At 35.6% G+C, this 14,290-nt stretch overlaps 1 protein-coding gene across 6 annotated transcripts in view; it reads left to right on the top strand.

The window, feature by feature from the left end:
- The first annotated feature begins 105 nt into the window (after window positions 1-105).
- Window positions 106-14,290, top strand: part of LOC127866891 (protein CLEC16A-like) — an 85,366-nt gene continuing 71,181 nt past the window's right edge. For 5 of the 6 annotated variants that reach the window (XM_052407735.1, XM_052407734.1, XM_052407733.1 and 2 more), the window contains exons 1-5: window positions 106-302; window positions 7,702-7,830; window positions 9,087-9,220; window positions 10,612-10,679; window positions 12,674-12,754. In XM_052407735.1, the coding sequence (XP_052263695.1) occupies window positions 226-302; window positions 7,702-7,830; window positions 9,087-9,220; window positions 10,612-10,679; window positions 12,674-12,754 (489 nt within the window). In that variant the 5' untranslated portion in view covers window positions 106-225. Of the gene's footprint in view, window positions 303-2,642; window positions 2,893-7,701; window positions 7,831-9,086; window positions 9,221-10,611; window positions 10,680-12,673; window positions 12,755-14,290 lie in introns of those variants that run through there. The other variant, XM_052407731.1, reaches the window with a different exon arrangement.

The following is a 14,290-nucleotide window of genomic DNA, read 5'->3' as shown; positions in this document are numbered from 1 at the left end:
TATGGGGACGATTTCATTTGGGGTCGATTGTACTTTGACCTGGGCGACCACAGAAAGTACAACGCACGTCATTGGTAGACGCAATCTGAACAACCAATTGCAAATTGTGTTAGTTGACGGTAAACATATCCAATATGGCGACAGATCTGTCAAAATAAGAAAATAAAGGTTGTTGTTTGGGACATAATACCCATTCGAGACTTTTGTTTCCAGTGTTGAATCATCATGTTAGGCAAGAGCAAAGGATGGTTGTCTGGATTTGGGTCCAAACCCAAAAATCCTCATTCGCTAGAACAACTGAAGTAAGTAGATTGATATTTAGACAGAGTGACAGTCACTACACAATAAAAATGCAGTGATTTCTTAGCTTAAGCAATTAATTCGCTGTCAATCATGTTAAAACATAAATAAATTTTGCAACATTTCTATAAAAAATCTTACATCATAAATCATTTAAAGAAAAATTGTCATGTTCATAAATATGGAGTTCATTGTCTGTTACATTTGTCTTAATTTTGGGTAAGAATAATAATTTAACTAACAAAATAACTGATTTAAATAAATAAATCCTCAATAGACAACAAGTACTGGTTCTACCCCGGAAACAGACTTAAGAGTGTCTCAATAAGCCTTAGGCTAAAAATGCAATTGTGCTAAAATAAATAGGTTAAAACTAACTAAATAAATAAATTTAAAACTTAATTAATAAATTGATAAATAATTGATTAATTAACAAAGAAACACAAATTACAACGAGAATCTGGCTGATTTAATTACAGCACAGATGAGCTGGGTTTTTTTATTCCATCAAGGATGTTTGTTATGGAACTTAATTTCTGGGATGCTTTTTCTTGATGGAATAAAAACCCCAGCACATCTGGCATGACCCCAAAACCCACACCCCTCCTCCTCACATCCCAGCCACTGTCCCTGTAACTCGTGAGCCTTTTAAAAGGCTCTATCCTTTGGAGAGTTAAAAATTATACTACAAACAGAGCACTTGTTGGTGACTTTTTTTTTACCATTGGACACAATTGAACTTGAGCGTTTTTTTCCAGGCAAATTGTTTATTTGCATTTGCTGACTATCCGGCCTCGTCATGAGTGCAGGCCTTGCCCTCTTTGGGGACCCAACACTTTTGGACTTCGAGGGTGTTTCCTCGGCAGTCTGGCCTGCTTGCAACCCAACGGTGCGAGATGTACGCATGGGATGAGTTCCTGAAACGATTCTCCCTGATTCAGAGATCACTTCCCAGCGCACACTCGCACCACACTTTGTGTGCAGAAGCATGGCCTATAAAGTAATAAACATCTGTTGTAAACCAGTTAAAGTAGCTGGAATGAATAACATTTTGATTAACATCCCCACTGTGGGAGCGTGCTTTAACTCTCCCCCAAAGACACCAAGTACTGGTTGTTGGCCCAGGAAACTGATTGAGAGCGTTTTAAATAAGCCTCAGGCTTTCAATGCAATCGAGCAAAAAATAAATAGGTTTAAACTAAAACTAAGAACATTTGAGATATTAGTTTATGAGTTTATTTTGGATGTTTACTTATCTATTTAAAAGTATAATTAAATTGAAGACAATTACTACCATTATAATGAGTATTACAACATTAAATATTCCTGTTGAGAATCCCAGACATTTCACATTTTTCTTGTTAGATATTTCTTTTTTTTTTGCTAACCTGTTTCTTGAAAGTCTTCATCCTTTTTGAAAAAGATTTTTGTCTGGCAAGCTTGTCCGATATCCTGTCTTCGGATATAGCCCCTTGGCGATGCCTTGGACTGGTCACCTGTTTTAAATGTTAATATTTTTTCATGTTTTTTTTTTGGTTAAAATCAAGAAATATTAAAATTTAGCACTTCAATGTTGGGGTACTTCTTGGTCACATATTTTAACATTATTAAGAGATAATTTTTTTATAATTTATAAGTTATTACCTGTTCTTCAATTATCACAGCCTGTGGTGAGATTTCTCCAGTAATAACCTCTGACCCAATGTCTATGAGGTCCAGGGATGTGGGATCAAGCTGCCAATTTAAAAAAAACTTAATGAACTAAATTAATTTATATAATTATGCATTAATTGTGAAGTAACTGTTCACTTGTGATCAATTTACTTAATATTATAAATGTATTAATTTTTTGAATACATAATTTAACATAAAAATGTTAATCACTAAACAATTTATCAAAAAAATAATTGCTTAATTGGATTTTAATTGGCTGTGATGTAGATTCCTAGACATATTAACTATCAGAGTTACATAACAAGACAAAATTACCGTACTTCAGTAGCATATTGGTGATCTGCAACACCAACATCATCTGAAAATATAAAAAATATCATGGTTCTGGTGGTTTTCTGCTTTTACTGGTGGCATTGGAGTTGGTGACTGTCTTGCCTTTGATCACTGATAACAATGCTAGTGGTAATGATGATGATAATGATGTTATGATGATAATGATGATGATGATTATAATGATGTTGGCAATGATGAAGGTGAGAGGAAGCATCAATTCTTAAAAATTTCAAAAGCTCAAGAAAATCTTTGTTTGACAACGTTAATTCTCCCGATAGGGAGAATTTACCGATTACCCCAAAGTGGTTCGTAAAATATTTACACCGTCCCTACATCAGAACATGGCGGCGGTTTCAAACCGAGCGAAGACGCTCCTTTTTTATCATTATACACACATGAGTAGGATGTACGAAGGGTGTTCATATTTTATATTGTACGGAACCATATTTAAGTAAAACTGGAACATAATTTGAACAAAAAAGCCGCGATGGATTTACCATGAACCGCGTGAAAGATGTTCTCGGATGTCATGGCTGCCGATGGCAAAAAGTTTGGTACCGCGAAAAGGTCGAATTACGTGCGCAGGTACCGTATATTATATGTACCATCAAAATGGACTATTTTACACTCCTTTTCGGGATAATTTCTCCCGATCGAGTGACAACAAAATGGGACTTAAATGAGCCCAAATCGCCTTGTCCGGAGAAAGTCTCCCGATCGGGCGAAATTCTCCGTACTTGGGAATGTCTCTAGACTGCTAGACGACTAGTCAGCTGAATATGGCACAAGAAGTATTTCGATCTTCTTTAAAGGACATAGTTCTTTGATTTTCATATTTATAGTTGGACAACTGTCTTTTAATGAATTAATTGAATGTAATAAAGCAAATTCATCAGCTGTTTCTGAATCTTTCCAGTTTCAAATAAACAATTTTCCTTCAATATTAAAAAAAGCCCTACCACTTATAACCAAACAAGTGCGCAGTACTAACTTTCATGTGCCTTTTACCTCTCCCCCAGGAGCATAGGCGTCGTACGTAATTCCAGCCACTTTTGGGACTCTTTTAACAAAATCTTTTGTTTTAGGCAACTGGTTTAAACTAAACTTCACATATATAATCCTGGGTTCAAAACTCACCTAGCATGAAAATTTCAATAGAATTAGATCAGTGTATGTTACTTTTATGAACAGAAATTAGTGACATATAAACTATCAATTTTCGTAGGGCAATTGTACCTAAAAAATCGGCCACTTCAGTTTAATCTGCAGGTACAATTACAAAGCAATATCTTTAGACGAATGTCCTAATTTTAAGAGTATTAATAAAGGTTTACACAATCACAATTTTTGACTTGAAACTTAAAAAATATGCGATATTATTATACCAGTTACTCCCCCTACCTATTTTAATAAATATTAACAGGCCTGCACGGTTAATGGGGAACTGCAAATTAAGAAAAAATATATATTTTTTATAGTTTTAATAAATTTTTACTAACATAGCCATGAAAGTAAAAACATTTTGTTTAAAAAGTTTACTTTAGTGTCGATTTTTAGTAAACGCTTATATTTAATTTTACAACATGTAAACTATTAATATTCAAATCAAGGGAGGTAATTCATATATTAAAAGTTTATATTTAGGTCCTGATTTTTTTGTTTTAAATGTATGTTTGAATACAATTAATTAAAAATACTTCAATTAAAGTTTATCAGATAGAAATAATAATAATTTTATCAAATATATTTGTTTCTTATATGAATATAATTTTTGCAATAATTAGTGATGTCACTTTTCCCATGAGAGAAATATCTTGTGTTATGTTTGAGACATTTTAATGCAAACGTTTACAGTGATATGCTTCTTTGATTTGCAAAATAGTGAGATTAGGGTTGGTTTTCAAGTTGATTGTTCTAAAAATAATCAAAACATGTGTGTTAAGATCATGAAAATGATTAAACACAGGTGGCCGATTTTTTACGTACAGGCAGGAATTACGTACACGACCAGTATTCCAAGCTATGGCCTCCAGGTCTTGGCAACATTATAGTTGGTTCAAAAGCTCACATGAGCTTATGTTTGTATGCAAAATACTTAGGTGTGGACATCTCAAAAGACCTTTCCTGGAACACCCATATAAATAGAATTACAAATAATGCTAATAAATCTCTTGGTTTTCTATGCAGGAACATACAGACAAGAAATTCCAACATTAGCCAGCTGGCATACAAGACAATAGTTAGACCACAGGTTGAATATGCTTCTTCCGTATGGAGTCCTCACACTTAACAAAATCTACAAAAAATTGAAAATGTACAGCGTCGAGCAGTCCGCTGGGTCAAGCATAATTATTCTCCATATGACAGTGTCACCTCCATGCAACAGGAACTTGGTTGGCAGACCCTACAAGACAGACGAAATGACACTAAATTAATAATCTTTTTCAAAATTGTTCAAGGTTTAGTAGCCGTGCCGCTACTTTCATATATCGAGCGACCCACCAGATTCACTCGTCACATGCACCCCCTCTCTTTTTTTTTTCTTTTTTTCTTTTTTTTATACCACATTTATATATAGCGCCCTTGTCATACTCTCTTTTAGACAGATCTTATCTTAACATAATGGTGGTATGCTGCCCATAGTTACTTTTTCCTTGGGCCAAGTTGGGGGTTCCTGGTTAGTTGCAATAATCCAACTCCCAGCTATTGACCCTTCTGGTAGATGGTAGTTGCAACTGGTTATCAGATATTTCATAGAAACGAGCTGCCCAGAATCCGGGTGGCATTTTAATCGGTAATATAAGCAACATAAACTATTTTCTGGCATAAATAAACACTAACAGATCATAAATATATCACTCATGCGCAAATTAAAACAACTTACATGATATGGTGTACTCGATTAGTAATAATATTATTCCAAAGTTTCAAACACGTCAACAGTTCATGAAAATGTGTATGTTTTTGCAATGGAAAAAGCCGAGTATTTTGAATTTAAAAATGCGCTATCGATTTTCTCTGAAAATCCTCCGCGAGATAGATCTCATGTCTAATCAACCAATCGTAATACACCAACTTTATCCGGAACCTCAGTAAGATAGATAAAATCTTTAATTCAAAACTTCGGCTTTCGGTTTGATAACGGTTTTTGTGTAAAGTTATTGTTTTCAGTATTTTTCCACAAATGACTCGCCGATTGATGTTGATGATACATGTAACTAGGTTCCTGGCCAGTACTTTCTAGTTATGATTCTTTTATGCAAAACTGTTCTTCTTTTTCAGCCATTTTTGGGACTGTCCTTGGTGGAGTTGCTTTATAACATTCGGTGTTTGTTTTCCTAAGCTAACCTTAAGTTAGCATAAATCTGAAAACAATCATCATCAAAACACTAATGGCTATACAATTCAGCATTTTGAAGAGATTGGTGATCAAACTAAGATTTAATTATGAACAAATTATCTAAGACAATAGACCATGGACACTGCTGCAGGTGTAAATTCTAAAACACACATGAGATAAACTGGGGTTTTGTCACACTTATTAGTCCCCTACCGGATTCACCGGAGGGGACTTATGGTTTGCGCTCCGTCTGTCTGTCTGTCACACTTTTCTGGATCCTGCGATTACTTTAAAAGTTCTTCATATTTTCTCATGAAACTTGAAACATGGATAGATGGCAATATGGACATTATGCACGTCATTTCATTTTTTTCCTATGTCAAGAATTCTGGTTGCTATGGTAACAAATAGATTAGAAATACTGCTGAAAATGGTGTTTTTTTTCTGGATCCTACGATAACTTTTAAAGTTCTTAATATTTTTTCATGAAACTTGAAACATGGATGGATGGCAATATGGACATTAAGCACGTCATTTCATTTTGTTCCTACATCAAAAATTCTGGTTGCTATGGCAACAAATAGACTAGAAATACAGCTGAAAATTGTGGTTTTCTGGATCCTGTGATAACTGAAAAAGTTCTTAATATTTTTTCATGAAACTTGGAAGATGGATAGATTGCAATAAGGACATTATGCACGTCATATCATTTTGTTCCTACATCTAAAATTCTGGTTGCTATGGCAACAAATAGACTAGAAATACTGCTGAAAATGGTGGTTTTCTGGATCCTGCGATAACTTTAAAAGTTTTTAATATTTTTCATGAAACTTGGAACATGGATAGATTGCAATATGGAAATTATGCACATCATTTCATTTCGTTCCTATGTCAAAAATTCTGGTTGCTATGGCAACAAATAGACTAGAAATACTGCTGAAAATGGTGGTTTTCTGGATCATGCGATAACTTTAAAAGTTCTTAATATTTTTTTCATGAAACTTGGAACATGGATAGATGGCAATATGGACATTATGCACGTCATTTCATTTTGTTCCTACGTCTAAAATTCTGGTTGCTATGGCAACAAATAGACTAGATATACTGCTGAAAATGTGGTTTTTTGGATCCTGCGATAACTTTAAAAGTTTTAAATATTTTTTCTTGAAACTTGGAACATGGATAGATGGCAATATGGACATTATGCACATCATTTCATTTTGTTCCTACATCAAAAATTCTGGTTGCTACGGCAACAAATAAAAAAAAAATTCTGACAATGGTGGAGCCGGTAGGGGACTTTGATTGCTTGGCAATAGTCTTGTTTTTAACTGCTATACATGTCTTAATCCTTAAAAGTGTTATTGTACATAAAATCAATTGGTTAAACAAAAGTGCAGTGGCAGAAGGAAGTGCAGAAAAATTATTGACTTTTAAAGTGATTTTTTTTTTTTATTCATAGGCCTAAGGGCTCGTGATCTTGGTCGAGTTAAACATAGATTCAGTCCATTAGCAACTGCATAGGACACTTTCCGCTTTTATGGAATTTTTCATTTAAAGGAAGTATTCATTAAATGAAAGTCCAGGTAAGGGGGATAGTATGCAGTCCCCACAGGATTATCTGAGACGGCACATTTTAAAGATGCATTAAGCCCAGTTTTCCCAGAATTTGGCTCATATAATTATAAGAACGTATCACTTACTTTGTAACATAGGTACATCAGCCTTAAAGCAACATACACTTTTTCCCCTGTTTTACCCATATCTTTATGTACTTGTGTAATGCTAGTATTCCATATTAGTTAACCTTTAAATCATGTTTGAAATTGCATTCATGACACTGTTTTAAACATATTTCATTCACACCAACCATATTGCTTATTGATGCTATGAACCATAACTCAAACCATTAAAAATGTTAAACAGATATATTCTTTTTGTATATATTATACATAGTATGTTACATGCAAATTATATGATGTTTATGATGGAGATTATCAGATAAAAAATGGAATTACAAAAAAAACATATCAAGCAAATGTGTCTTTTTTCAGGTACCTGTACAATGTTTTGTGCAAAAACCAGACAGTTACAGAGCAGAACCGAGTACTTCTTGTGGAGACACTGCGTTCCATTTCAGAGATATTGATCTGGGGAGACCAGAATGACAGCAGCGTCTTTGAGTGAGTACAGAATATTGAATACGAAAAATAGATTACATACATTTACATGGTACATTTTAAATAAAATAATACAAGATTTTGGTGAAAATGTAAATGACTGTTAAACAATACCAGACAGAATATGACAGATAGCATGCAATTAATACCCGTTGCATAAAAGAGCAATTAATAGCAGCTGTAGTAAAACTTAATTAATAGAAGATGAATTTTAAAATAAGAGCAATTGTTAAAGTTATTTTGATGTACAGTCAAAACTGACCTAACGTCCACCTGAATTTACCGGTCACCTGCAGACAACGGTCAGTCTGGAATCTCCCCGACGAAAAACACTCTATATTACACTTGAATTTAACGGCCACCTGGCCATAACGGCTAACAGCCACTATATTCCACTCAGAAATTCATGTTTGACCTGAAATCAACGGCAAACGTCAGTCGTCTTGAGTCGCTATAATTAAAAACACAGCACATCATTTGTCCGTCTATTTTGCGGTTAATGCGTCCGAAAGCGGTAATTGTCTTTGATATTATTAAAGCTGCCCGCTGCGAGTTAACAAATAATAAGGTGTTGAGATGGTTTGTTTGCCCGGGCTAATTGTGGGGGTATCTTCAAAATAAAATATGTCAGAGTTTGTGACACTTTTGAAGTAATTATCGCTAATTAAATGACCGCTAATTAGTACATGGTACTTTCAACGGTACAATAACTCCGCACTATCGGTTTATGACAGTGAATCTGCTTTTTAGACTTGTACGGACGTGACGTCAACGGCACGTGACAAACTTTATTTACTGAATGAACGAGATGCATGAGTAAACAATAATACCAGCGTTGATAAAATCATTGCTTTAGTTTAACAAGATGAAATTAAATCAAGCTATTATTCTGTATTATTCAATGTACACACATAAGTTATTTCTGTTATTATGCTTAGTTAACGGCAATGAGCCTTTGTTTTACACTGTATGCAAACGACTGGGTGGGGTAATGACGTAGCAATACCACCAACTGACAAACCATCTTAAAATTGTGATCCGAATTCAACGGTCACCTGTGGACAACGGTCACTTTGGTAATTTCCCTTAACTGACCGCTGTTCTCAGGTTTGACTGTAAACATTTTTTTATAGCAGGCATTTTTCTTCATCATCTTATTAGTCTGGTTACAATTGAACTATGGCAAAGCAACATATTGTCATCCAGCCTTTCTGAACCATAAAAACCAACTTGTACAAACTTGCTTTTTAAACTTTCAGTTTCTTCTTGGAGAAGAATATGCTAACATTCTTCTTACGGTACATGCGACAGAAGTACGGCCGATTTATCTGTGTGCAGCTATTGCAGACACTGAATATTCTTTTTGATAACATCAGCAATGAAACTTCACTATGTAAGTTGGTTTATCACTGAGGACTGTTTGTGTTACCCTTAGACTGTACTTCACAAGGTGGTATGTTTGTCATATACAGAGCCGAGGTTTGAGGACTTCATAGGCTGACAGTCAGTAGTGTTTAAACAGTTCCAAACATTGGCGGCAAATATGGGTCATAAAGATTTAATTTCTCCTAAATAAGTTATTCTTTATATAAATGTCAATTGTTTATTTAAAAAAATAACCAAACATATTTTTTGCTGTTTTTATTAACAATATCATTTCTGCTATTTTGTTTTTCATTCAAAGCAACACATCAACTTGAAGGGCATTTGAAATATCAGAGTAAAGTAATATATCATGACAGGCACAGTTGACAACTTTGTAAATTAAATGTTCAAGCAGTAATTGCTAAAATAAATGTACCATATATTCAAGAATAAACTCGCATTCGAACTGCTCTTAATTTGGATAGAACCAAGAAAACAGTCAGAAAAATCTGCAGAAAAAAATCAGAAGTAACAAGGCATGCATGTCGAACAATACGACAAATGTCTGACACTATTAAAATATAATCAGACAATCTTTGACAATGTGTCTGACAGACTCAGCAAAGGTTTTAACCAAGTCTGTTTTCTAAGGGCTGCAGTCAGCACCCGTCTACTAATTTGATATTCTGACATTTGAGTCTTGCTCTGGAGAAACAATGTTTAATGCATGTTTGTAGAGTTTTGTGCCAGATTAGCATGTGTAGTCTGGACAGGTTAATCATATACGACACTTTTTGTATAAACTGGATTTTCATTAAGAAGAGACTTCTTGTAAACAAAAAATACCATAAAAGGTTAAAGTGTCATCTCTGATTTGCCTGTGTGGACTGCACAGGCTAATCTGGGTCAACACTTAATACACATGCTTCAAACCTGCCTGTTCCAGAGCGAGGCTCATTTTTAAGTCTATACATATATATATATATATATATTATGTGTCTTGTTCTGAGAAAACTGGGCATAATGCATGTGCATAAAGTGTCGTCCCAGATTAGCCTGTGCAGTCCGCACAGGCTTATCAGGGCCGACACTTTCTGCTTTAATGGTATTTTTAGTTTCAAGGAAGTCCCTCCTTACCGAAAACAATTTTAGGCAGAAAGTGTCGTCCCTGATTAGCCTGTGCGGACTGCACAGGCTAATCTGGGACGACACTTTATGCACATGAATTAAGCCCAGTTTTCTCAGAATAAGACACATATAATAAGTTGACCATAAAGAAACTAAAAAAAATGCCATGCTTCTACATTGAGTGCTTTACAAAAATGAAGACAGTAATTAGATGGAAGCTTATACAAGAGAAATTGTGGTGAACTTTTTGATTGAATTTGTAATGATTTTTACTGATTTTGTTTTTTTCAGACTATTTGCTGTCCAACAACCACATCAACTGTATCATTGTCCATAAGTTTGACTTCTCTGATGAAGAGGTAATAACAAACTAACTTCACCCAGTTAATCAAATTAATAGTAGTATGTTTTGTTAGCCATGATTATTGATATGAGACAAATAACTCTACTGGCATGAACTTTGTTATAAAACTTTAATGAAGGAGAATTCCTAAGCCTTTGTTCTGGATTTTGACAGTCATTAGTTCTCTGAAGATTATCAAATGTATATTCACTAGAAAACTAAGCATGGTAATTAGTATTAAGTGGTTAATTTTTAGCTCGGCTGTTTTCGGAGAAAACCCAAGGTATTGTCATAGCCAGCTCGTCGTCTGACGTCCGCCGTCTGCCGTCCGGTGTCTGACGTCCGCCGTTTTGTTAAGGTTTTGAACATTGGCTCTAAAATCAAAATGCTTCTACCTACAACTTTGAAACTTAATAGGTAGCTGCACCTTGATGAGTTCTACACGCCACACTCATTTTTGGGTCTCTTGGTCAAAGGTCAAGGTCACTGTGACCTCTAAAAAAAATATAAATAAAATAAAAAATTCTGACAAGCTTTAGCAGCCGAGCTTGGCACCCGTTATGCGGTGCTCTTGTTTGTATAACAGTACAGTTAGGATAAAACTAATTGCTATTTCTTCATAGCATTTATATGTGTCTTAGTGTGGTAAAGTATGTTAAGTAGTATAAGTTTATTTCTAAAAGATACATCTGAATGAACACTTCCACAACGTTCAATCATATTACCCCAGTGTCCTGCAGACAATGGTTCTTACGTTGTATGCGGCCAGCAAAGCTCAAAACTAGCCTGCGCAGTTTGTTCAAAAGCTACCCTGTTTTCTAATTAGAACAGAAAACCTTGCGTGATTTAAAGCATACAGGGTAGCTCCTGACCGGACTGCTCAAATGGGCCGTCTGGTGTGGAGCTATACTGGCCTCATATGGCATAAGACCCATTTTCACATGGCGCATGACATTTAGATAAGTCTTCAATATAATTAAATCACTTCACTTCAATATCACCTGTTTAACCTGACAGGCTGTTTGACATATAAGGAAATATTCTTATCGCTTCGTAGGTCCTAAGACCTTTTACATGTATTGCATAACTTTCCATTTTTAACAATTTGTATGAATACCTTTTAACATACAGATTTTTATGCCCCCGGTAGGGTGGCATATAGCAGTTGAACTGTCTGTCAGTCAGTATGTGTGTATGTCAGTCTGTCCGTCCGTCCGAAAAAAACTTTAACATTGGCCATAACTTTTTCACTATTGAAGATAGCAACTTGATATTTGGCATGCATGTGTATCTCATGGAGCTGAACATTTTGAGTGGTGAAAGGTGAAGTTGAAGGTCATCCTTCAAGGTCAAATGTCAAATATATGGCGTCTGTCCGTCAGAAAACTTTAACATTGGCCATATCTTTTTCAATATTGAAGATAGCAACTTGATATTTGGCATGCATGTGTATCTCATGAAGCTGCACATTTTGAGTGGTGGAAGTTCAAGGTCAACGTCATCCTTCAAGGTCAAAGGTAAAAAAAAATCAAAGCGGCGTTCTCATAAGGCTGCATGTTTTGAGTGGTGGAAGTTCAAGGTCATCCTTCAAGGTCATCCTTCAAGGTCAAAGGTAAAAAAAAAAATCAAAGCGGCGTTATCATGAAGGTGCACATATTGAGTGGTGGAAGTTCAAGGTCAAGGTCATCCTTCAAGGTCAAGGTCATCCTTCAAGGTCAAAGGTTACACAAAAAATCAAAGCGGCGTTATCATGAAGCTGCACATTTTGAGTGGTGGAAGTTGAAGGTCAAGGTCATCCTTCAAGGTCAAGGTCATCCTTCAAGGTCAAAGGTAAAAAAAATAATACGCGGCGTTCTCATGAAGCTGCACATTTTGAGTGGTGGAAGTTCAAGGTCAAGGTCATCCTTCAAGGTCAAAGGTCAATTTTTTTATTTCAAAGCGGAGCAATAGGGGGCATTGTGTTTCTGACGAACACATCTCTTGTTCTTAATATGTTGTTTACTGCTTCAGGTGATGGCATACTACATATCATTCCTGAAGACTCTCTCATTGAAACTGAACAAGCACACAATCCATTTCTTCTACAACGAGGTAAACATAACGTAACTAGCGGTTCTTTTTAACCAGGTTTTCCGAAGGAAAAAACTGGTTATTAGATTGGTGAATGTCGGCTGGTGGGTGTTCGGGCGGGCGGGCGGAACAAGCTTGTCCGGGCCATTACTTTGTCATTCATTGTGATATTTTAAAATCATTTGGCACATTGGTTCACCACCATTAGAAGGTGTGTTGCGCGAAAGAATAACGTCGATATATCTAAGCTCAAGGTCACACTTTGAGTTCAAAGGTCGAAAATGGCCATAAATGAGCTTGACCGGGCCAAAACTATGTCATTCATTATGAGATTTTAAAATAATTTGGCACATTTGTTCACCATCATTGGACAGTGTGTCGCACGAAAGAATTACGTCAATATCTCCAAGGTCAAGGTTGCCACGACTAAAATAGATTTATTTTGAAACAAAGGGTGTTAATTATAAACAATCAGTGCAGTTTGAGTTGTCTTTCTTTATCAGACTTTTATGCCATCGGTAGGGTGGCATATAGCAGTTGAACTGTCCGTCAGTCAGTCAGTCAGTGTGTCAGTTTGTCCGTCCGTCCGAAAACTTTAATGGCCATAACTTTTTCAATATTGAACATAGCAAATTGATATTTGGCATACATGTGCATCTCATGGAGCTGCACATTTTGAGTGGTGAAAGGTGAAGGTCAAGGTCATCCTTCAAGGTCAAATGTCAAATATATGGCGTCTGTCCGTCCGTCCGAAAATTTTAACATTGGCCGTAACTTTTTCAATATTCAATATAGCAACTTGATATTTGGCATGCATGTGTATCTCATGGAGCTGAACATTTTGAGTGGTGAAAGGTGAAGGTCAAGGTCATTCTTCAAGGTCAAATGTCAAATATATGGCGTCTGTATGTCCGAAAACTTTAACATTGGCCATAACTTTTTCATTATTTAAGATAGCAATTTTAAATTTTGCATGCATGTGTATCTCATAGAGCTGCACATTTTGAGTAGTGAAATGTGAAGGTCAATGTCATCCTTCAAGGTATAATTTCAAATATATGGCGTCTGTCTGTCTGTCAGAAAACTTTAACATTGGCCACCACTTTTTCAATATTGAAGACAGTATTTTGATATTTGTCATGCATGTGTATCTCATGGAGCTGCACATTTTGAAAGGTGAAAGGTCAAGGTCATCCTTCAAGGTCAAAAGTCAAATATATGGCATCTGTCCGTCCGTCCGAAAACTTTAACTTTCACTAATTTTTTTTGCCCGTGAAGGGTGGCATATAGTTTTTTATCTGTCCGTCTGTCTGTTCGTCAGTCAGTCTGTCTGTTCGTCAGTCAGTCTGTCTGATTGTCCGTCCGTCCGCCCGTCTTAAAACTTTAACATTGCCCATAACTTTTGCAATATTGAAGATAGCAACTTGATATTTGGCATGCATGTGTATCTCATGGAGCTGCACATTTTGAGTGGTGAAAGGTTAAGGTCAAGGTCATCCTTCAAGGTGAATGGTCAAGGTCAAATTTTACAATATTGAAGATAGTAACTTGATATTT

This window comes from Dreissena polymorpha, chromosome 2, assembly GCF_020536995.1.
Source record: "Dreissena polymorpha isolate Duluth1 chromosome 2, UMN_Dpol_1.0, whole genome shotgun sequence".
In the NCBI taxonomy this organism is placed as follows: domain Eukaryota; kingdom Metazoa; phylum Mollusca; class Bivalvia; order Myida; family Dreissenidae; genus Dreissena; species Dreissena polymorpha.
Note: the sequence above shows the minus strand (reverse complement) of the source record. Positions and strands in the feature narration are given on the sequence as shown.